The sequence below is a fragment of the Carex rostrata genome, chromosome 8, assembly GCF_964058835.1.
Source record: "Carex rostrata chromosome 8, lpCarRost1.2, whole genome shotgun sequence".
NCBI classification, from domain to species: domain Eukaryota; kingdom Viridiplantae; phylum Streptophyta; class Magnoliopsida; order Poales; family Cyperaceae; genus Carex; species Carex rostrata.
Genome location: NC_135925.1, coordinates 5,542,271 through 5,568,507, shown reverse-complemented (window position 1 = coordinate 5,568,507; position 26,237 = coordinate 5,542,271). Strand labels below are relative to the sequence as shown.

Below are 26,237 nucleotides of genomic sequence, written 5' to 3'. Positions count from 1 at the left end.
GATAATAATACTTGCTAAGTCATGCGAGCCAATGATAATCTAACAATTATTCATTATATGGAGCACAAAATAAAGAAAAAGTACAGCTGATATTTGGATTTATATATTTCTTGCAATATTTAGAAATTAGAGGTGATAAAATGCAATATTCAGAAACTTGCCAACCGTGTAAAATCCATCGACGAGGGAAACTATGGTTGAAAGTCTGGTCTGACTTAAAAATATTCCAGTGAATTCATTTGATGATCCCGTGAGTTTATGGATATTTTTTTTATTTGGATATAATTTTGTTAACTGGAAAATAAGAGAGAATGCAAAAGAACAGAAAGGAAAAAAAGAAGAGCAACGCAAACTGTGAAGAGGAAATAACAAGCTTGACATTATTTTCTGCATGAGGATTCAAATGCCTTCATTTTTTGTCTTCACTGTGCCTCTATTTTGTTAAACTTTAATAACTCAAAATTTAAAACTTAAAAGTCAAAATAAAACCGTTGGATATAATCTACATTATTTTCTTTATGTGCTCGTAAAAAATTATGACATTTCAATTTTATTTTAGTTGTCATCAAGAGCTTGTGAAAAACGTACTAATGTGGATAATTTTTAGACGTTGATTTTTCAACTTATTGATTCACATAAAAACAAAATTGAAATGTGATAATTTGTTTTGAGCACATAGAGAAAATAACATAGATCACATCTAACGGTTTTATTTTGACTTTTAAGTTTTAAATTTTGAGTTATTAAAGTTTTAAAAAATAGAAGTATGATGAAGGCACAAAAAATAAAGGCATTTGAACCCTCCTCTTTCTCGGCATAGTTCTTAAAAGTCTCTCTAATTAGTACATATTAAATGAGTGAAAATAGAATTTTTTTTTTTTTTTTGGACTTGATGAAAATAGAATTAACATATGGCTGCAAGTAGAACTCTATGACGCCGCTCTCATTCTGGGCTTCTCTCTTTTTAACCCTTAATTCTATTGAAGTGTTTTTTTTTCTCCAGCCCATTCATATTTACTAAATACCATTAAGGCCCATTTCAAAACTGTTGCGACCTTCCTCCTTAACTTCAGCTTCACTCCTGATCCCATTTTCTTCCCTCCTCTCTACCGGCGAGGCCTTATTTCGACCATGAAGCATGCATCGGAATTTCTTACCCAAACAAATTGTGGGACAAGTTGTCTTGACAATCTTAAACGTTGATTTTTAAATTATATAAAAAATTATAAATAAAAATTAGTTATAGACATCTTAATTTTTTTTATATATTGATTCGTTTTAATTTTTTTTATAAATTAATTTCATATTAAGTTTCATACAATTTTAATATTATTTGATATTTCATTAAATGTCATTAAATATGGACCATTAAATCTTTTATCTAATTTGATGAACGGTGGATCTTCCATTGAATTTCATAATTTTTCATATATATAATGTGTAAAAGATATAGATCACATTTCACTTTCTGAATTTTAAAATTATAAATTATTTTTAGTCGTCAAAATTGTCAAATTAATTTATTACCAATGAATTCTCACCCAACAATAAAAAGGTTTGAGCAAACAACAGCAAACACAAACTGCATAGAGAAGAACTCGGGATCTTCTAATTGCTGTAACCACACTACAAAATTCCAGAGATGTGATAGTCAGCAAGTGGATATCAAATAGACGGAAGTATCAATTAACTGGTATCAGCAGACATTCTCATTGCATCATTCTCTGATCCGAGCTGAGAATCACAAAATTGCTGGTAAATGCACTGGCATGGGCCTATCCGCACCTGTTTCATCCATTTGCACACAAAGTTAACATAAGATGACTGCATTGATGAACACAAGGGGCAATTTGAAAAAACATCAATGAAATTACCCTTCCTTTTTAATTATTAACAAAATGTCCTTGTGGGTCCCAATTTCTCCTCCCTCCTCACTCCCTGTTACTCCCTTCCCTCAATGCCTTCTTCAACTTTACCTCAATTTTTTCAATATCAAAATGCTCAGGCTTTCAAATTGTTCTCGTTATTCACCCTTTAGCATCTCTGGAATCTGAAAACTTCTCAATGCAAAAGGATTATTGTTTTTACTTAGATCATTCTTCAAACTCTCACAAGCCTCACTGAGGCAAACACAAGCACTGTTATTTTCAGACGCATCAATATTATATTACTTCTAATCTTAGATACAAAATGCTTAATCAAAACTTTATTGAATTCCCTTCCTCCGAATGACCTGGCATTACCCTTGTACAAAATATTCACAGACATTTCAAAGGGACTCCCCTCACATGCTGGCATGGCCAATATCAACAAATGGCACAATACACAGAGCTCCCAATAAAATATCTCTTTTGATGTGCCACTACCATAGCTGTTCTTTCATCGAGGAGGCAGAATGACCTGGACAAACTAGCAATTTTCGCAACTTGAAGCACGTCCATCTTTTGTTAATCCGTGAAGTAGATTGGAATCCCAATACAAGGAGGACGATCGTGAGAATATTTCCTCTTGCTCTAAATTCTGGAGTGGAAATCAGCATATACCTAGGATCTCAACTGGGGGTGAATGCTCTGCCTTCTACCTTACATCTGTCATGGACTAAGGGACATCCATTGGGACCTTCAATTATTCTAAAAGGAATCAAGCTCCAGCTGCTATTCTGGATCAGAGAATTCTCTATCCAAAAGACACTTGATTTGAGAGATGTGGGTTTTGACATTGGTCCTCGAGAAGCCAAAATCAATATCTGGAGGAAACAACCCACATCATATATCTCATGGCAACTTCAATTGTTCAAATCAATCCCCAGCTTACTCGTAGATGGTTGAAACACTATTTTTATTTCTTGCACGTGAATCTGAACTAACTGCTCATTTAATAAGAAGGGTAATGCCAGGTCGCTAGGAGGAAGGGAATTCAATAAAGTGTTGTATAAGCATTTTGCATTTAAGATTAGAAAAGAAATATAATATTGATGTGTCTGAAAACATAAGTGCTTATGTTCGCCTCAGTGAGGCTCGTGAGAGCTTGAAGAGTGATTTAAGCAAAAACAATGAAGTATCCTTTTTCATTAAGTTTTCAGGTTCGAGAGATACTAAAGGGTCAATAACAAGGAAAGAATTTGAAAACTTGAGCATTTCGATATTGAAAAAAATTGAGGTGAACTTGAAGAAAGGGTTGAGAGAAGGGAGTAACTGGGAGTGAGGAAGGAGAGGGACAGGAGAAACTTGGGACCCACAAGGGCATTTTGTTAATAATTTTTGAAGGAAGGGTATTTCATAAAATTACCCAATGAACAAGCTAAGGCCCTCGCAGGGTCGTTCTTTTTCAGATTATTCTTGAGTTTTGGGTCCGGTCCCGAGTTGTTCAGCTTTGGATCATTTTCGGATCCAAAGTCGGGTTAAAAAACCATTTTTTTTTTTTATGTTTGGGTAATTTCAGATCACAACTGGCCTAGGTTATGGTCAGGTAAAGTTCAGGTTGCCTCGGGTTCTAATAATTATTCAAGTTTCGAGTAATTTGGGCACAGGCCATGCCGAGTCTCGAGTTTCAGGCCATTCGAGTGTCAAGTCGAGTTATGGTTCATCCATCTTTTGGGTTTTCTCGAGTTACAGGTCAGGTCAGGTTTCAGGCATCCAGCTTTGGGTCGTCTCAGTTTTTGGGCCAGATCGGGTTTTAGTCAATTTGATTTTTTAACAAAAAATCTCAGATCGGATCAGGTTTGGGTACAGTCAGTTTGTGCCACCTCTACCAACATAAGAATCAACGGTGATTTACAAACCTTTCTAAAAGTAAAAGAAACCCTCCTAGAATCTCTTCTTACAGCATGATCTCCAACCATATCAACCTGTAAACAAACAGAATTAATTATTTACACTCAAAACTAGAACTCTTTGCCATGCCTACTTAATTCATCTATTATTATTTTCTTCTCATCTATTTATTCTTGGGGGACCGCACAGGTTTCAGCGTTCATTCTAATGAAATATCAAGGTATAATATGTATTATAACCAAGCAAGCACCTTGTGATGAGGTATATAGTGATGCCATGCATAACGACCTTCTCCAGACATTAAAAGCATAGACCGTGGAGGAAGAAAAACTGCCTTCCTTGTAACATTAGATGGCTCGGCACATTTCGTCAATTCTTCTCCATCAATAACAGTGCTAGATGGAGGATTCCAGTTGCCTTCATTATATTTTCGGAACTCCATTATACATGGACCGGCCAAGGAGAGGCTAAATATCAAATCATCAAAAGCCGAGTGGGTATCTATATGAGGGGATAACCCTACCCCACAGGGATATTCGTTAACCTACAAAAGGTACAAAAGTAAAGATGTTTAATATAGTGCATAAAATAGCTTCATGCGTTTAACTATCCAAGCTGTACAAAATTTTAACAATTTTAAAATCTCTTTGCTACATGCCTGCAAAATAAATTTCATAGAATTTAGAGAATGCTTTTAAAAAGCTACATGCATATAACCCTACCCCGCAGGGATACTCATTAACCTACATAAAGGTACAAAAGTAAAGATGTTCAATATAGCACATTAATTAGCTTAATGCATACAACTATCCAATCTGTATAAAATTTTAACAATTTTAAAACCTCTTCACTACCTACCTGCAAAATAAATTTCTTAGAATTTAGAGAATGCTTTTAAAAAGCTACAACTAACACCGCCAGCTGGGTCTATTGCAAATGATTCAGAATTTCTGCTGTTATTGGACATAAAAACAAGATATATAATAAGTGGCTGGTTTTAGTTGTTAAGGCCAACAAAAGAGATAATTTCAACTTACGGTCACAATTTGTGCTCTTCTGAAAAACAACAATAAGATGTATATTGAGGAGGGATCACTTGACAAGAGATTTTCTAAATAATTCAAATAAAACTGAAAATTGAATAGTAAATCTATATATATGTTATTGGACATATAGATAGCCTAACAATCAAATTTCATGTAATTTAAGTATTGTTTGATGATGCATCAAGAACCATTAATTCTAAGTTGTTGAAATTTCAAGTCACTTGTTGTACAGTGAAACAAACATCAAATCTCATCATTTTGATAGGCATGATATGTCATGACCATAATATTAGATGTTAATTTTAAACTTTATATTTGAAGATTGTCAAGATTGTCGAAATAAAGCATTGTCCAAGTGATTCCCCCTCTATATTGAGTGCCTGATTTCAATTACAAGTATAGAACCTATATGAAAGAGGATCTCATACTTACTGTCAACTGATCCATGAGTTTGCTACTAATATCATCGAGTCCAGGGAAGGACTGAATTTTATGGAGTATGTTAGAGACAAAGGATGGAAGTTCACCTAAGAACTGCTTTGAATCAACATTCCTAGTCTACAATCACACAAAAAGACAAGGATTAATAACATATTGTGGTAGCATTTCAGGCATAGTGGTAGCATTTCAGGCATAGTTTATCATTTCAGAATTTGTGTCTCAAAACTCTGAGCCCTTGCACTACCGTGCAAGTTCTGTAGTTTGAGAAATTCGAAACTTATTTGTTTTTTATTTAATTTATATGATTTGCTCGTAATCAGTTGAAAAGTGCTGCAATTGCAGGAATAGAGGATTAATTGAGCCCAGAATTGGGTTAACTCAAGTGAGTCTTGCATTCAGGCAATTAATTGGAGCATAACTTTAACTAATACTAAATTCCATGAATTACATCAACTGCATGAATATATGAATGCTACTAATAACAGATACAAACTTACTTCATACAAAAATTCATACCCATAATGCTGAACCCTTCTTTTTGATAGACTTTTCCATGGCCTTCCGTCCACGGCCTTAAGAAGATCCTGCCAATTAAGTATAAAATATTATAACGAATATGAAAGAGATGGTCAAAAAAAAAAAAAGAGGAGGCTTTTGTAGGCAATTCGGCCACAGATAAGATGAATAATAGGTGGATTTGCTAAAGTTGTAGAGAAGGAGAAAAAGATGCCCCAAATAATTTATGAAACAAGTAAATGCCCTCTAACCTTCTCTTCTTCCAAACTAATGAATTCATGCACCATGTGTATTCCGGGGATGGCGAGCTCTTTTGCAGACTGAGATACCACAATAGAATCACTGCTCTTAACCTAAATTATTACAATTTCAAGATAAAGAAAGATAGAATAAGTCATCTGAATTTAGAAACAAAAAAAAATGGATTTTTGCAATGTAACAATACAACTATACAAGAAAAACATAACTCCTCACCATACTAGACAGGAACTTGGCTCTGGTCATGTTTGGTTGTGGAGTCAGAGGTGGAGTAAACCTCTTACTCCACACTTAAGCCGCCAAACGAGGAGTAAAATAGGGGTTAATCCGGACCTGTAGAACCCTCTGCCTAGGCATTCATTTCCCAACATCTTACTCCTCAATGTGGATTAACTTAAGCCATGACTTAAACTACCAAACGAGGTATAAAATATGAGTAAGATGGAGTAAGCAATTTAATCTTCATTACTCCACAACCAAACATGACCTTGCCTCTTGAAAATATTCAATCTAGTATATTACCAAAATTTTCCTTCTCAACCAGCTTGAGGTTTTGGCTTTTTTTACTTAGACTAGGATTTTGTCATTGGATCAGTGCAAGACATACTAAATTCTAATCCCATCAAGCCAGTCTTATTAATAAGTTCCATCCCAATATTTTGCAGGTAATGGAACCAAAAAACCAAATCACAACACATGAGGCAGAGTTATAAACAAAACTGCAAAATATTTTTCTAGAATGAAAAAAAAACTTCTTGATCAGGTTGAGTTTCAAGAGCAACATTTCAGTTAACATTAATAAACTAAGATCTGTGACGAGAATCGGGCAGAATGGGAGGGTTAAATATGAAGGTACCTTTTGTGGCCTAGACACGGAATATCTTATATGTAAGACCCGGCCAGCGAGGTTGGGGCAGGGTTTCTCATTCAAAGCCTGAAATGCTGCTTGTGCAGCAGTGATTTCAGCAAAGCACACAATAACACGCACGCCAGATTCATCAGCAGAATGAACTCCAATAACCTCTCCAAAACTCTGAAAAGCTAATTTGATGACATCATGTGTCAGACCCACTGCGGGCCCACAATTCGCCACGTATAAGTTTGGGCTTGATTTTGATTCACCCATGCCTTTTGGGTGACTAAATCCATTTTTCGACATATCTGTGCTATTTCTACATAGCAAACGGTGATAGTGAAATTAGATGGGCCAAGTATTCTTGTACCCCAAAAAAACAGTACAAGTAAATTAAATCATAACTCTGTCATAAGGACTGATTTGGCTCTCAGATAGCCTTTGTATACTCAACTATGCAGTTAACTAACAAAATAAGCATCAAACCTGAACAAACTAAACTTTGGTTTTGAGATTCTTCCACCACAACTTCCCAAGACGGAGCGAGGGGTTAGCTTAAAAATCAGGATATTTTACCACAAGCAATAGCCCGTTGTTGCTACCATGGTTTGGGAAATCTATCAGCAGCACGTGATCCGATTATTGGACAAAACAAATGCTTGAATCACAAGAGACTCACCTAATATACGAGTTACGCAGAGAACGAATACGGGAAGGAGCTTTTAGCTTCTAAGTAGGCGATGAATGCGAGAGAAGAGACCCCCGCTGGCCGCTGCGCACGAGCACAAGTGCCGGAGCGTAGACAATGGGGGCTGAGCAAACGGACCTAATAACAGAAGCGTATCCTGAGCCAATCGCTGCCGAGCTGTGCGGAGTAATCTGGTACGTTAGTTTCCGGATCGGACGAACCAGATCTCGTAAATTTTGAGAATATATATATATATATATATATATATATATATATATATTTCAATTCGGGCAAGATCTGATCTGATCTGCCCGATCCGAAACGAACGGATCAGATTAAAAACTCCGCAGCAATTGGCTCCGCAGAGGATACGCTTCCCCTAATAATGGACTGCTAACATTGAGCCGGGCTACATAAAAGATAAATCTTTCTATTCATAATAAACGAGAAACTCCGAAATTTTTATTATTACCGTATTCAAAAACAAAACAAAAACGAAAACACTTTCGTTTGATCAAAATTCCAAAATTATCCAGATAAAGAGCTAATTCTCGAACTCAATTAGTGAAGTCCGCATAGCCGATCCACAGATCCAAACTAGAATCTACATATTCGCGGCCCAACAAAATTTTTTTTTTGGTTCACATAAACATTTATAATAAAATTCAAAAGCTCAAACTTTGAGATATCTCCGACAACCAAATTTTTTTAGCATGAAAAGACTCAAATTTGAATCCCATGTGTTTTTCAAGTAAAAAAAAAAATTGGAGGTGCAAATTGAATTTGCAGACTTTAGTCTAAGTCCACGAATTAACTGTGCGGTTTCCATTAAATGAGGTCACAGATTGTTTGTGCGGCCTGAATATTGATAGAATTCCCTCAAAACGAGGGTATTTTTTTTATTATGTTATTAATAAAAATTTCAACGAGAAACTGATTTGATTTCCTAAAAATTTTTGTCTCCAACTTGTCAGACAATAAAAACGGATTATTTCCTTACGAAATATAAATTATATACAATTAAATTTCTATAAAATTGAGAATAAATCTTTTGATTTAGTTGTAAAGACAGTATTATCTCTATAATAGGTAGCGGATTTAATAGCGCGACTAGAGATCTCTTTATTATCTCTTATAAATAAATATTGAGCGAGTATGTCAATAATAAAAAAATTTGTCCAAATTAATCACAAACGTTAATATTGTAAAGGGTAAAATTGAAATAACTTTCATATGATAATTTCTCCGTTAGACTTTCCGTTAGGCTATTCCTCTCTTTCAAACCATTGCAACTTCTTTCTCAACTCTCTTTCGCAACCACTTTCTCAAATCTCAACGGAAAGGTTCTATAAAGCTTACTTTGTTAAACAAATCAGAAATTAAAACGTCTATTCACAATTATTGGCATGCCTCAAGGAGAGAGAATTGAGCATAAAAACTTTCCGTTAACATAAAAAATTTAAAGAATCAATTGTGTTATACACAAAAATATATATGGTGAAAGTTATTATGAATTATTTCTCGAGCCTTTAAATCCTTTAAAGTACTTGTATCAAGTCTTTAAATCTTATACGCAACTTATCAAAGTGCAGTCATTATACATAGAATATGAAGCTTTTATCGTAGCATATTTCCAAAAAAAAGAATGACACAAATATAACTAAAAAATATTTCATTATGAATCTCATTTGAAAGAGAAATTAAGTAGAATGCATTCGTATTTTTAGATTCGCAAAGTTCATCTTAAATCGTCCAAAAAATAGACAAGAATGGTCAAGAAAAAAAAAGAGTTGGTAAAATGAATATTTTTTTTTTTTGGAGATAAATTGAAAATTAATTGGAAGACCGTCCGGAATTAACACTTAGCCACAAAACTTTTCGCTTATTTAATATATAAGATAAAATGTAGTCGCAGTTATGTATTCACTTGTTAAAAATGTTAATCATTCACTATGAATATAATTTTAATCTGTTTATAGATCGAATCACATTCAAGGGGGTGCAAGGGGTTTGAGATAATGAGATTAGTTGCCTTGATATAAATTTTTTGAAACAGCTTTAGAAAAATTTCGTGTTACTTTTAGTTGAAATGTAGAATCGAGGTTGACAGGCCTGTGCTTTTCGAGAGAAAAATAAAATAAATAAAACATGTAAAATATGTACTTGAGCTTTGACAGTGATAATAATTGCTCGCACTATGTAAAAAACGTTGGCTATTTTTGGCGACAATTCTTAGTTAAAATACGTATTAGCTTTATTTAAAAAATTTAATACGACGAAAAGAATGAATCATATATACATTTGAATTCACACATAATTTATATTTTTGCCGCATTAAAGTTCGTGCAAGCAGATATACAATGTACATCAATATTGTACAAAAAGAAAAATTGTAAATAAACTTTTTTTTTATCAATAATTCAATATATTTGTTGTTGATAATAACCACCGACCATAAAAAAAATATTGTACAAAATTCAAACGAGAGTTTTAGACTCTCACACTCTTCGAACGATATTTTTGTTTTTTTTAATTGATGAAACAGAGATCTATTGAGGGGTAAAGTTGTCTATTAATAAAATTCCTATAATATTGTGTTAAAAAACAAATTATGATATGCCAATTACTATAACCTTGCCTTTCCCTCGTTCGTTTGCTCAATCTCCATCTTTGTTATTTCAAAATTCCTTGAATAAATATTGCGTTTTCCCTGGATTAGAAGTTTAGAACGTAAATTATCCTATGTATTATGTTAAAATTCCCCTTAATAAATTATGCCCCAGGCTTTCTCCCTCTCAGTTTATCAGATTAAATTATGCCCTCCTAAAGAGGAAAATATCTGCTTAAATATACTATAGACGTTTTTTATTTCACTTTTTCTTGACCAAGACAATGGAATCTATTAACATAATTTAACACGTCTTGTAGAAACATAATCTTGTGAACTTAAAAGGGATTCAGAAATTTCACAACATTTTAAAATCCACGACATGCTCAGGGAAAACCTATTAAAAGTATATAACATTTAACTTCGGCAACAAATAAACAATATTATAGCACTTACAATCCATAACAACCATAGTAACTTTGCTGAATCTCATTCAGTTCATTACAACACTTTCCACGAGCCAATCACACACATATTATTTTTTTTTTCTATAGTCATTTCTCAAATTTAGTGAGGTTCTTTTTATCGACCAATTGCACAATGAATGCCAGAATCACCACAATAAGCTTTTCTATTTTGTTGAGCTGGATTATCTTAACAAGACCCAAACAGAAAGAATTCAACTTACTTAGGTTACAACAATTTGCAAAGAGCCAGACATGACCCCCTAAATAAAGTGAGGTTTTCAAGGGGTCAACAAATTGCACAAAGAATGACAATTCATTTTTGTTGAGCTAAATTATCTTAGCAAGACCCAAATTGAGAGCATTTGGCCTTGTAAGTCCTGCATGCCCTAATAAAATCCAAGCACTTGGAAATTGCAAGCATAAATTTCTAAGTGATCACCCCTGCAATAAATATGAACTTCCAGCAGTCTACCTTCACAATATCTGTTGCCCATATTCATTTCTAGGTGGTAAAGCTGTTCCCAAGGAATGCCCACCTCTCTGACCTACATTTAAAATGATTAATTTAGCTAAATGCATCAAAACAAATCGGGAAAGGGGGGGATAAAGAAACCAAAATTATTACCCCAGATGTCATTGCCTAGCAGAGAATTTGAGGGGTGGGATTGGTCGATGGTGTACCTAGGTGTCCATTGCATTGGCATATGCCCATTCTGGTGAATTCTCTCACTACCTTGCATATAATTCGAACTCGTACTAGTTGCAGCAGTAGTAAACTGATAATTCAACCCCCTCTGACTAGGCTGCTGACCCGATTGCCTGTATTGCCTGTTGTTGTATATCTGGTTAAAATAACCACCACTACTGCTACTTGTACCACTGATTCCCGCACTGACTGAAGATGATGCTTCAGGTGGCCTCTGTATTCTGTTAACACCATGTAAAAGGTAAAGCAAATAAACAAAAAGACAGACATATAATGTAAATCAACTAATGCTGTCTGCATCCTATGTGCACCAGCCAGATACACTTACTAAGACAAATGGTTAATATATTAAGTTAAATTCAGTAACACAAAGTATCAGATAACATGCTTGCCAAAAGCATCTTTTGCTTGCACTCAAAAGTTAACCTAGCAGCAGCTACAGTAAAAACTAAACACTCTAATCTTGGACAACTCCTTAATACTCCTGAAATTTTATTTTCTTTATTCTAGTTCACACATACCTCTGATTTAAGGATATATAGTTTGAGCTCGTAGGAGGCTGGCCTTGCACAGGACCAAATTGGGCATGCCCACTTACTGTAGTAGTAGCATCTGTCCTACTGCCTAGGTGCAAGCTATTGTTGAATGAAAATGGCAGAGACCTCATGTCAGAGTTGTCCTCTTGCAGAAGCGACTCCTCACTATATACGGATAACATTGAATTGTACATTTAATCAACAATTGTAATAATCTGAACTGGGGTGTCAGAACATGACCCGATCTGACCCATTAAATAACCCATGGGTACTTGTGTTGGCTTAATAAATTTGTGACCCACGACAACCTAGGTTGGTTAGGGGTAAAAGGGCCATGTGGAAGAGTCTGTTTTTTCAGTATAAGAGTGCCACCTAGGGCTGTAAACGAGCTGGCTCGGGCCGAGCTGGGCCTTAGCTCGTCTCGTTTATTTTGGCCCGAGCCTGGACCGAGCGAGCTGGACCTAGGTCACCCGAGCCAAAACCCCTGGCTCAGCTTGTGACAAGCCAGCCCGAGCTGGCTCGCTGGGCTTTATTGGGCTGCTATTATACAAATTCAAAAATAAAAAAAATAAGAAATCTCATTCAAAAAATTTAAGAAATTGTCCAACATGCACATCTTCAAGCAACTAAAGCTATATCATTTCTTCCCAAACCGAAAATACATCAATTTTGTATAATTGCACCTTTAAAAATGAGACTGGACTTAAAATTATACCGGACTAAACCCTAAATTCACTGTAGCTTAACGAGCCGAGCTGGCCCGGTCCGAGCTGACCCCTGGCTCAGCTCGTTTATTTTGGCCCGAGCCTGAGCCGAGCTGGCTCGTTAACAGCTCGGTCCACTACTGAGCGAGCTGTTAGCGAGCGAGCTAGAGGCGAGCCACGAGCTTTTTTGACAGCCCTAGTGCCACCAGATGACCCCATCCGACTAATACCTGAGCCAACCATCTAAGAACCACCCGATAGTAAAGGGGTTGGCAACAGAAGAAAAACTGTTGTCCTGTAACAGGCCAGGCCAGCTAGACCCGTTTAATGTTTAAATTAAAATACTGCCTGCCTGACCTAATCCCACTCATATGAAGACATCGACAATTTAAAATTTCAGTACTCTTTTGCCAAGATGCTACCACATGCACTAGCATGTACCTGTTAATGTGGTACAAATCTGACTTGACCATGTTTATTACATTTACTGCTTTCTTGTCACTTTAATCACTTGTATATTACTTACAGATGGGTGAACTAAAGACAAGGTGAGCTACCTTGAGAGGTAACAGCTCAATTGAGTCTTAAGCTATTTAAATTGAAGCTTTAATAGAACCAGTAAGATCAATTAAGGATTGACTAGGTGGGCTAAATTTGCACTTAGCTCCCCATCATTCGGGGATCCAATATGCAGCTATTAAAATACAGAATATTCCAAAAGACTACAAAAAACATTTTAGCATGCGGCCTTGTAACAGATCTGGCAACAAACCAGACTTTTTAAAAAAATATCTTCACGTTGGTATATATAGAAGTAAAATTCCAATTGGCAATGCACTCTTTGAAATATTTTGAAAATCCAAGCTCATGGATGAAGTTTGTTGAGAAAAGAAGAGGTTCCAACCTGTAATTGGGATCCCAATCTGCAGGGTCAGGTATTGAAGTGGACTCAAAAACATCAACAGGAACATCAGAATGTCCAGAGATTGAGTCTTGCCCAAATGAGTTTGATACAGAAACCTCGCGACTAGTGCTAGTTGAGGCACCACCAGTCAAACCACTACCCACCTGTTGTTGTTGCTGCTGTTGCCTCCAATTGCTAAAAGGACTGGAATGTGAAAGCATACTGTGAGAATAACCAACCCCTCTACTCGAAACATCATGGTGGTGGTGATGACTCGTGCTGGGACCATCCCCGTAATGCCCTTGGCCATGGTCATAGTGGGGCATGGAAGAAGGCAAATGAGGCCACCTCCTTCTGTTGTACTGCCCCACTGCAGCTTGCTTACTCAAGGAAGATGAGCCGTGGGCCCCTCCTCTGACAGGAGAAGTAGGGCCATATCTTCCTGGGGAAGCACCGGGTATGATCTGAATGTGAGAGTGGGAGTTGGGAGGTGTGAACTGAGACGGGCTGGCACCAAGGGACATAGGACCCAAATTGCTAGGGCTCACGCCCAATCCACCATTTGGATTATTATGAGGAAGCTGGGGGCGGCGTCTGATATCAGGGCTAGAGCCCAGAAAGACGCCTCCGACTTGTCCATGTAAATTGAATCCACCAGGGCCCAGAGGGGAGTAATAAGAAGGATTACTGGTGTTGTGTTCACCATAGCTACCATAGCTAGTGCCCACACCATTGCCATCATTGTAGCTTCCATGACTTCCCACACTGCCGTAGCTGCTACCATATGACAAGGGTATTCTTGGAAAATGGGGGCTGTTGTAGGGTGTGTGCCTGTTCCTGCTTCCAACCTACAAAGGTTCATAGCAGACCATTATTAAAGGTACTGCTATAGGTTCTTTATAAATGTATTGGGGCTTAGCACAATAATAAAATAAAAATCCCTGGACTCAGAAAGCATGAAAAACATGAGAAATGTTTCACACTGGTATTTGTAGCAGGATTCATGATTTTTAGAATACGTGTGATGTCTAAGGAAAACAAAAGGAAAGAGATGTCGGAGAAACCTGAGGAGATAAGCCGGCAGCTACCCAATGACCAACCCCTGGATTGTGATCAACCATAACAGCTTGAAAGACCGGCTACAAATGCAGAAACGTTTATCTATTTAAAATTCCATCACTCTTACAAATTCAACTTGACACTAGGTTTTTCTTTAACGCTGCAAGATGGAACTCACAATTCGAGGAGTCTCAGGAGGAGGTCTGTATGGTTCTGTGAATTCCTCACCAGTAACAAATGGGTGATAAAAAGCCTGAAAGATGCAGCAGAAGTATTAAATCAGAAGTCATTTACTTTGTAACATTTTACTAAATCAGGTTGTACAGTTTACCCAAAAATACCCAAGTATAACCCTTCAATTGATAATTTGAATGTCAAGTTACTCCTATTCAGCCTTAAATAAAACTTAACCATGCAAATTTGCTGATGACCAAAAAAGGACAAGAAAAACTGTGCAAATTGTCTGAGGCATCCATGAAATAAGTATGAAAAAAACAAAAGCGCAACCACACACAAACATGCACAGAGTGAGAGAAAGAGTGTGTGTACCTGCAACGGGGACCACCGCTTAACAGGATCAAATTCCACGAGTCCTCTAAGAAAATCTATAAGCGCCTTGCGTACCAAACTCTCTGCACAAGTGTCAAGTACAAATAGACATAAAATTTGTAACTTTCAACTTAGCAAACCTGCCATGCAGGTCCCTGCTTTGTCTCAGCATAACACAGCACAAACATTTGCTACGGAAGGCAATTGGTTTGGTAAAGTATGTAGTTTCAGTACAGGGGAGCCTTTCTAAATTGATTCGAGACATGAAATACAATGCTATTAGCCATGTGGAAATGGGAAAAAAAAATAGTAAAAGCAGCACCTAGCCAAAATATTTCAGTTTAGTCCAGGTGGTTCACTGACGTAGAATGTAAAAGTAAACTGGCCTACATGAGCTGAAAAACCACATGTTCAAACTTTATTTGGTGAGCGATAGGTTGGATTTTCATAGCCCGGAAAGTACATTATGGTTATGGATTTGTGTTATTAGTCATGTGAAACCTGACCAAGCAAAAGAGCCTTCGCAATTTATCTGTGCCCACTTTCCTTCCTTTTAAAAGTCTTTTTTACTTGTCAGTTGGAGAAAGTTATGCACTTACTACAATCTACTGTTAATGATGTTTCTATATAATTTTAGGTCTTTGGTTCATTGTAGATCTGTTTATTTGTAAGAATCTTTTTTACAAAATAAAAAAAGATGATAATTGAGCCCAGGGTCCATGGAATCTGCAGAATCTGACCATCTAAAAAAATATGTACAAGTACAACTACTGCTCTCTTTTTTTAAAGGGCTTGGCAGCAGCTGCCAAGAAATCCTACTTTGGTATGCACCAAAACGTAGGTGACACCTAACAAACTGACCAGTCTATACCCTAAATTTTGGTATGCACCAATAGAAGTACCAACATTGATCTAAAACAGAAGGGATTGAAACACTAGACAGAATATTGGACAAAGCGGTTCCCAAATATTGGAATTACTTGAGAGCACTAGAAGAGCAACATTCTTAAACCCACCTTTCAAGATTTCATCTTCCGGCATGTTGTTCCTGTATGGGTAGTGAGAAATTATGTCTTCAAGTGTTATAAACTTGAAGTATCGTTTTCCAATTTGCGGCTTCATGGATTCTCGCTGCATAAATGGAAGCACAGAAAAATGTATAAACAAAGAAAGAAAAACAGAGTAAGCTTTTTTGTGCAATTGCAAGCATGTGTTTGAGAGAAAGACTTGGTGGGGGAAGGGAGTTGGGTGTGAGGACTCACTGCTTCATACTCCTCCTCACTTAAGACTCGGTAGGCACTAGAGACAGAGTTAGAATAAATTCTGCCCACTTGCTTGAAGAACTTGGTTGTATTTTTTGCATCCCTCAGAAGATTGTCTGGTGGCTGTCCACTGCATATGTAATAAACCACATGCAAAATAAATTCTTAGTTTCTTGTTGGAAGTATGAATGGTTGCAGTAACATGGTGGCCCACAAGTGCCTTTGCCAAATCAAATTCACATGTGCAAATTAAACCGTCTTAAAAGCAGTTGCTGTTATTCAGCAGAACCATCATAGACAAATGATCATAAAGGAGAACAATCTTGCACAGGATGAACACCATATATATAGAGTGCTTGGCCTTAAATCAGCTTATTCCAGATAACTGTTTAACTAACTGAAGTATCAGAAGGATCCATTCAAAGCAACTCTTCCCTTCTTCTTGCAACTTCTTCTATTCCTAAATGAATAATGACGATAAAATAATAATGCAATACATACCCGAGAATTTCCATCATTCGCTTAAGGAGATCATATTCAGAGGCTCCTGGAAATAAAGGTAATCCTAAGAATAGCTCGGCCACAATACACCCGAAGGACCACATATCGATGGACGTAGTATATCTGAGGGAAGGTTAAGTACTACAACAAAGTAGGTAAGAGATTAGTCTACAAGGATTACAGAGCTTCCGTATTCTACCTGTATGGTATTGTACCATACAAGCTGGCGTTGTAGGTGAGTTTCTCTGACAAAGCATAATTTAAACCGCCTTGGTTGTATCAAAATCACATGTCATTAAACTGACAAACTATGCAGAAAATTCAAGCAAAAATCTAAACAAATGATAACATGACAAGTTGTAATATAAGGATACGGGTAGCCGAGAAGAACTTCAGGGGACCTGTAATAGCGGCTCTGGAATAAGAAATAAAACCAGGTAAATAAGATAAGACATGCAGAAATTTTCTTCAAAAAGAAACTAAAATGACAGAATCTTTTATGTACAGCATCAAAAGGGATGCATAATAAAGCTGAGCCAAAATCAATCAGAATGTATACCTGAATATATGAATAAACTGTCCTCCCCTCCTCACAAGCTGAGCCAAAATCAATTACTTTTATTTCAGCTGGCTTCGCTCTGCAGAAATCCATAATTATTACAATCTTGGACTTGCTACCGTTTCAGTCATCTTGTAGATTATGGCATAAACCAGTACGATGGAACAGAACACCTACTGCCTGACTTTGTTTACTAGTTTTCTTTAATTACCTCTTGTTATATCTAATGGTAGAATGGAAGGTAAATTCAGAAAAACTGATGCTTTACTGAGGCATAAGAAATGATATAACCTAAGTCGATAAAGCTTATTGCATGCAATGAATCAGATCAAGCAAGATTTTAATCGCACAATTGCAAAATTGGTATTTTACCTGTCTACAACCAGGTTTCGCTTGGTCTGATATACCGCAATTAAATTACCGGACAAAATGGAAACTATAAGTTTGCAAGGCTTAAAACCCTTGTTAATCATATGAATAGATACCTCGGACACAGGAGTATGTTTTCGGGCTTAAGATCACAATGAATGATCCCAGCATCTTTCATCACAATCAAAGCATGCAATATCTACAAAACAAAAAATGACATGCCATCATAAGAGAACATCAAATCAAATTGACACCAGAAATAACTCCACATATTATATTCCTTACCTGCTTTGAGAATCTTTGGACGTAGCTCAAAGGGAGCCCTTTGTAACGGTTCCCTTTGATCACCTCATACCTGTAATATAAAAGCATCATTTCGTACCTGTGATTAAAAAGCATCATGACAAACTCAGCAAAGAGCTGGCCAGGCATCGTGATAAGCAATGTTCATGTTTCACAAGTTGGTAATATGAAAGAGGACCATCTATCATTCATGTTTTAAACAACTATTTCCTTTATTAGGACCATATTTGTTTCAGCAATAGTTACTTCCACATAATTCTGAGCTCGAGCTTTCAAAATTACAGTTGCCAGTACCTAAGAAAGATCAATACTCATTCCAGGGTTACAATTATGGTCAGTACAAGTCATACTGGCCTAAAAATCATAAACACTTTGCTAGACTCCTGAATGTGCATGTGTGGAGGGGGAAGAGAGAGAGAAGGGGCAAATGTAAAAGTGGACACTTACAAATTATTGCCGAGCATCTCAAAGGCAATGCAGAGATGCTGGTGGTGCATAAAATAATCAAGTATGCGCACAATGTGATTCTTATCTTCGGGATCATACTTCCTATTCAACTGCAAATCATCACAACACAAATGAAAATGACTTGGGAGTCAATCTTCAATTTTTTAAGGTAGAATTTGGCGTGGGTGATTGTTTCTTCCTAAAGAAAGTTTCTCATCATGTCTGGTTAAATTTAAAGTTTCAAGCCAGGGTCAAGACAACAAAATAACAATATCATGGATAGTCTTCCTCACACCTTTCTCTGTCTTGGTTCAACATACCAGCATAAACTTGAGAACAAAAAACCTAGATACAATGTAACCAATTAATTTTCATAAGACTTCTCGCAATGTATTTTCTTCTGAACAAGAGCCAGAAGAAAAAATCACAGTCGCAAATATCTATAAGATAACTGCTACACCTAGTATAGGTTTCATTCTCTTTGGTATTCGTTTATTTTTAGTTTTCCTTGCTTCCTGTGCTTTAATTCAGGCTTAAGCATTGAACTCCTGGCAGAAAACAATACGACATAAAACCTAATAATGTTCCTGCAAGTACTATAGGCTGCATGATTGTCGATTATGCAAAGTGCTACCATAAGGTAAAAGAGTATTATACCGTGTCAAGTATAGAGACCTCAACCACGGCTTGTTGGGTGTAAGCCGGCTGGTTTTTTATAACCTTAACAGCAACAAAGGTGTTTGTTTCTGCATCCCAGCACTTGGCAACTTGCCCGAATGTACCTTGACCAAGCATTTCCTTCACTACATACCTGATTGTAAGAAATATTTAGCATTAATTTTTGATGTTTCGGTTAAGGAAGATGCTTCTTAGCTGACTTATCACTACAGAGGACAATTACGATTTGAAAGTCCAAATTTATACTTCCTATTTACTTTTTATCTGTTTAGTTGAGATTATCTCCAAGTGCACTTTTGAGTCTTGATGCTTGAACATCAACTTATGCGGAGGTAACCAAATGTAGCTTTGGAAATAACCAGGTTTGGGTTGGTCAACCAAATCTCAGATTGTAATACAATACAAGCCAACCCAATATCAATATGGTTACATGACATACGAAGCAGTACCACATGTGTGCTAGTTTAGTCTTGGATTTTCTATTATTTTTTTATTATTTTACCTTTTTGTTGTTATATGGCATAGTTTGTGCTTAGGTAAAGCATAAAAAATTAACCGGTTGTTGGCATGGCACAATGCCAGCCAGGTCAGGTATCATTGTTCTATTATGCACCTGCTGGTAGGAACCTGAATAAGTTGGTGCATGCATCATGGTAATTCCTGACTCAAACAGAATGAAAGAAGAATTCTAAGAACACAATTCAACATTTTCATGAAATGGGATTATAAAAGCAAATATTTTGAGCCAATTGTAAACCTTCGGTTCTGCTTCACATTGACCAACTCAAGATTGACATATAAGACAAGATCTGAATTGGCATTGTCATGCCCATTGTTCAGAAGAGCTGCCGATGGAGTTGTCAGGTAACGCTTTGGGTTAAGTGCCTCAGAGTATCTGAAGTCAGGATTGCATCTAGTGTATGTCCCAACAATATCTTTAGTCAAGCTCAATACCACCTGGACACATGTACAACAGGAGAAAGGTGAAATAGGAGCATATAATTCAAGCATTTATCAATTCTGAACTGAACGATTCTACCATCTGTCTTTTGTTGTATTCAATTTTCAAATTGTTTTTTCTTTCAATTTGAAGTTAATTTATTTTAAGAGATAAGGATAAATTCCTCGTGGCTTCCATCTCAAGTTACCACATTTGTTCCCAAAAAATTATTTCATTGTAACTGAGTTAACAAACAAGAATGTGGACAGTGCATTGCCATTCAATCGCTCCCCACCAAGGCTCCCAGCCCTTCCTATTATGATGGTCAACTTGCTCACCAATACCAAGAAAAACAGCTATAATTTTGCAGCTAATCCCATAGAATAATCAGCTGAAGAAATAAATAAAGGAGGAATTGAAAACATACAGATTTCCTCTCAAGATTCCCAAGGCTGCGGGACCTGAGTGATGACCCGCCTGATACATTAACAGTTGGCTGCTGCGACCCGTAAACACCAAAAGCCGTGTCCAAACTCGGCCTCCACGCCATGCTCATATCCAGACCCAAATTCGAACTGGAGCTAGAACTTGAGCTGGAATTATTTCTAGTCGCACCGTTTCCGCAATCCTCCATCTCCGTTTCAACCTCAATCACAATCCGATCGTCGCCTCGGCTCAACACTTGCGCGTTTTCCTCCCAGAAGTATCCAATCCCATCCGGATAATCTGTCGAGGGTTCTACTGATTTTCTCGCCCGACAGAGGCAAACCGGTCAATGCCTGAAATCGCAAGCTAGAGGTCGAGCTCGCGAGAAAACCGATCGACCCCAATCCGCGACAGGCGCGATTTACCGTCTCTAATTAGGGTTTTACCACCGTTTAGTCGATGGCTTTTCGTTCAATCGAGAAGGGTTCGAGGAGGCTGAGACAATCGGAGATCAATCAACCAAATTTTTTTCTCTCCTAGCTTCTCCCTTCCGGCCTCCCTCTTTCTCTCTCTTTACAAAAAGATACAATATTATCTTTTGTATAATCGTCAAATTAACCTGTTAACTAGCTCCCTTGCAATTTTTACGGTACTTTTATACTTGAAAGGCAACCATTTGAGGTAAGACGACACTTTAGCCTTTAGGGTAGAAAGTGGGGCCCGACTTACAGGGTGAGTAGTCTGATATTGCGTGTCTTTGGGGGCGTGCACAAACTCGAGTTGACTGTAGCAAAGAGTTTTATCTATCTCCCCTTCATTACTCAAACGATGATAATTTAGATTTAAGTGGACATGGGTCGACGCGTGTAAACTCTACAAAAAAGTGTGTGGGAACCACTTATCTCGCTGGCATCCGACTTGGTGAACCGGGTTCATTTATCTTCTCCTTCCCGATAATTTGCTTGTTGATGCTATGTTTAAAGTCTGAGAAAGAGATCCTCATATCCGCGTCGAAGTTTCTGACCGTTTGATCAGGATCGATGTAATATAATTGAGCCGACACAAATCAGTAACTTACCAATTGTTTTTATCGAGGATGGTTATACCGTGGATCTCGATCGGACGGCTAATGTGAGATGACTTGGATGGCACGTGGATGAGCAGCGCACGGACACGTGTCGGTGGGATGGTGCCAGGTTAGTGTTTCCACGTGGATCCGGTGTCGTTTCTGCCGTTTCTTTTACCAGTCTGAAAATTCGGCTACATAATTATTTCCTCATGGACCGCAAAATAGAAATTTTCCGATTCATCGCCCTTCTTTAATTTAGGCAAGTAAAAGTTCAGATTAATTATCTAAATCCACGTGGATCATATTTAGATATCAAAATATCACGCTAACATATTTAAAGTGCGGACGTTCACGTCAATCGGTCCATGGACCCTGATTTCCTAGAATTTTCAATAACAGAATTTCTTCTGATCTTCTTTCTAATATAATAGTGTGAAATCGTCAATTAACTTTAAAAATTATAAAATTAAGTTGTTGAAAGAATCGCTAAGTCTAGGGATTTCTCATAGCATCTCAATTTCAATTATAAGAAAATTGTAAATACTAACAATTGCTAATTTATTGAAAAAGAATTACTTAAATTGTTGGCGTTGCAAAAAAAAATATTTTTTTTTTTTACAATTACAGGATAGAGGGATAGAGGTGCTTTCGTAATCAAAAACTTCAAAATCTATTACCCAAATTAGAAAGAATACAAAATAGTCTTCACAGTCTACTTTTATGAAATCTGTTGCAAGTGCAAAAAAATAGTCAAATTAAAAATGGTCAAATATAGAAAATACAAATACTTTGAAAGCTTGAAAAGTCTCCTATTAGAGTTCAGATGAGAAAAACATATGATTCAGAAAAGTAATATTATGCAGTTTTAAATTCCTGATAATAAAAATTCAAAAACTCAAATCACATAATAAAATCACAAATTACTCACTCTATATGGACATAAATATCACGAACTTTCAGCTTGTTTTGATGTAAATTAATAACTTAAGATATTCAACTCTAAAAATTATCCACATCAGTATATTTTTACAAGATTTTTATATCAATTAAAGTAAAGTAAAATATCATAATTTTTTAACGTAGAAAAAATAATAAAGATTACATGTAACATTTTTTTTCTTTTAGTTTTAAAAATAGAGTGAGGATCCATTAACAACGAATTAGTCTGTCAATCTTGACAAAGTATTTTATAATTTCAAATCTGACGAGTGAAATGTAATACATACATTATACGTATCATATGCATAGATGAATTTTAATGTAACTTTTACATTTCATAAAATGACATGAGACTTACGGTTTAACGGTGTTTGATTGATGGAGCCTCAAATTATATTAAATTGCATTAGAATTTATAAAGGACCAATTTACAAGAAAATCAGCATGTCTATGAATTGTTTTTATTTTATTAACTTTTTGACATAATTTGAATAAATATGCGTTGAGATTGTCAAAATTAGTAGCAGCCAATAAATCCTAATACTTAAAAATATAGACATTACGGAGACTTTAAAAATTAAGACATATTTTTTTTAATAAAATTTGGAGGTCAACCACCCAATTGTTTAATATCTACGAGGAATTCTCGAGTAGAGCTAAAGTGTTTCTAAGTTCATTAAACCTCTTTGTGAATTCAATTCTAAAATCTATCAGATTGACCTCAAATGACGAATCTGAATCGTTGAAACCCATCTATTTTATGAGTGATGTGTTTGTATACAAAAAAATTTTATTTTTAAATTCATTTTGTATAGAGTCAAGCGGTCAAAATTAGAAGATTTATAAAATAATTTTAATGCATTTATTTATTAAACTATTTTTTACCACTTGATTTTATACAAAATTAATTTTAGCTTTGTTGGATTAAGAATTTAATCCTAACTAAAAAGTATGTGTTCGGCAACACTTTTAAAATTTTATTATTAATAAATTATAGATTGTTGTGTGTAATAACTAAATCACCTCTATACGAACTACAAACGGTTGGTACCAACATCTTATTTATATTGAGCAAATAGTGAAGCAAATGATGTAAATAACTATATTTTTTTTTCCACCATAATTAAGATACCAGTTCACCTACTGTTTGGTTGAAGTGAGAATAGCGAAAAAGTCGGAATTAGTGCTATTCTCAATTTGTTATTCTATATTTAGTTAGCTAAAACAGTTGACTATTCTCTATTCCGACAAAAAGTTAGATTAGGATATTCTAAAAAGTTAAAATTCTCTATTTTAGTTATTATACTTCTTATTCAAACATACAATTAATAGGTCCAACCGGTCTAGAAACTTTAAATTCAATTATCAACTCACCAATTTTCAACTATGTATAATTTTCTTTCCAAATGAACAAAGTTAATTGTTGACTGTGCACTACTAAAGAAAAATATAAATTCAAGCTTTTATTCAATCCTTATTAATTATGAGACGGACATGAAAATAAATTTTTATAAAGAACACAGAGGACTCAAAAGGATTTTTTTGATAGAAAATTTCTCATTCTCTGAACTCCTATTAACTTACTCATTGAAAGAGGATGTGAGAGAAAAGACAACGGATATCGAATTTTTTTAATAAATCATAATTAAAAAAAAAATTACCAAACCAACATTATTATTATTTTTTTTTTTTACAAAAACCATAAGAACCGAAATACCATTTCGGCTCCGAAATTTTTTTTGGGACCGAAATGACATTTCGGTTCCTAGTAATTTCATATTTTTTTCATGAAAAATGGTGTAGCCGTTGGTGTAATACCATGGACTGAGATCCACCGTTTTTTCAGCTGGGACCAAATTGGCATTTAGGTCCCATGTGTGTGTGTGTGTTTTTTTTCCTTCTCTGCACCTCTGTTTCGGCTTAGTTTCGGCCAGGAACCCCCAGTTTCGGCCCAAAACAATTCATGTATTGGTCAGGAACCTTCAGTTTAGGACTTTTTTGTGGCTGCATGTTTGGAAAAAAAAATTTGGGACCGAAATGACATATCGGTTCTTATGATTCTTGTCAAAAAAAAAAGTATTCTTGTTGGTTTGGTAAAAATCTTTTTTTATTTCATTATAGTTTATAAAAAATAGAACTTCAACGACAGTCAAAATTATTAGATACCGCATCTGGTTTATATTTCTGGGGTTTTGTTTGAAATGTTGAAAAAATTGTATTTATGCACGAAAAAACTAACTATGAGTGTGTTTAAATGGAACAAGAATAACACTAACTCAAAAATAAAACTATTCATTTGAACTATTTTGATGTTTAAATTGAACAAAAATAATACTAACCTACTATTCTTTATCTGTCTTATATAAGTTATTTTACTATTTAACTAACATAATCAAAAATTAAATTAACTACTATTTTCAAACTTAAAATTAACTCTATCCTTTACTTCATCCAATCGTATCCATAAAAATAAATTGAAACTCGAGGATCATCCATTTTTTTTGGGAGCTGCGTCTACTTTTTGCTTACAAAATTTGTTCCGATTGTCACTAAATTAGAAAGTAAAAGGTACACCTTTCGAAATTTATACGACTTTAACAATTAATAAATGTGATAGACACGCGCATCATGGAAAATTATAATAATCGCATCAGAGTTAGACAAATACAAGACAAGCGCTGCCATGCGGATCAGGCAAATCCCGTGTACACAGTGCTAAAGACAAATGCCAAGTCCTTTAAATGAAATATACTTAAATGCTTCCTGTGCGGTTCATGTAGAGCGGTTGAGATTGATTATTTGAAATCAGAAAACATAGATGAAAATGTAAAGCACGAAAAAAATACATACTTCATAAAGCGCGGTAGTCCATCCTGAATTAAAAAAAAAAATAATCTTCAACGATATTATAAAATGTAAATCATATTAAGCAGTTCAGATTTGTTACTTAAACTTTAAGAATAGCATTAAATCAAGCAACTTAGTCCATTCACACACACTAAAATAATTCAAATCAAGTGAGGTTATGGTAATATGTATACTATGGATGGTCTCATTTTATGGATTTATCTCTATTCGTAAAGTTTAAACAGTCAATGCGAATTATTAAACATAATCTTCATGTAATATATTAAGTGAGGATCGTCTCACTTTATGGATTTATCTTTATTTACAAAGTTCAAACAATCGATCTGAATTATTAAACATAATCTTCATGTAATATGTAGCCGACAACCAAATTTTATGCTATTTAGAATTTTTTAACTATTTGTTTTAGATGGATAGAAAATCACTGAAAATATCGATGTCTCACTATTTTATTTATATTCTGACCAAACTTTGTACCAAAACTTGTGCCTAAAATTGTCGAATCGTGTTTATTTCATTGAATATCTATAAAATGTGATACTGCTGCGTTTTTATTCTTATTTTGCAGAAAACAGGCAAAATCAGGGAAGATTGTGGAATATGAAGTTCTTCACGCAGGCTGCGTCACATCCGAGGTGGGCCGCATCACACCCTGACGTGACCACTGACGCGACCTGTATACGATGCTGAAATTTCAGGACCTGAACTTAAAACAGTCATAACTTTTGACTCGTAAATCTGTTTTGAGTGTATGACCACTTTTCGGAA

At 35.7% G+C, this 26,237-nt stretch overlaps 1 protein-coding gene across 1 annotated transcript; it reads right to left on the bottom strand.

Moving 5' to 3' along the window:
* Window positions 1–1,452: 1,452 nt before the first annotated feature.
* On the bottom strand, window positions 1,453–21,218 carry LOC144558046 (dual specificity protein kinase YAK1 homolog). Its single transcript, XM_078306753.1, has 25 exons — window positions 20,595–21,218; window positions 19,985–20,184; window positions 19,207–19,360; window positions 18,550–18,659; window positions 18,085–18,181; window positions 17,916–17,998; window positions 17,431–17,509; window positions 17,246–17,286; window positions 16,872–16,994; window positions 16,371–16,500; window positions 16,125–16,239; window positions 15,109–15,191; window positions 14,738–14,812; window positions 14,565–14,639; window positions 13,501–14,348; window positions 11,878–12,057; window positions 11,276–11,577; window positions 11,129–11,195; window positions 6,891–7,227; window positions 6,028–6,129; window positions 5,758–5,844; window positions 5,252–5,377; window positions 4,024–4,317; window positions 3,782–3,847; window positions 1,453–1,785 (listed from the first exon to the last, which is right to left on the bottom strand). Exons 1-25 carry the CDS (start codon window positions 20,799–20,801, stop codon window positions 1,687–1,689), a joined length of 4,080 nt encoding a protein of 1,359 aa, XP_078162879.1. The 5' UTR covers window positions 20,802–21,218; the 3' UTR covers window positions 1,453–1,686.
* Between the last annotated feature and the right edge of the window lie 5,019 nt (window positions 21,219–26,237).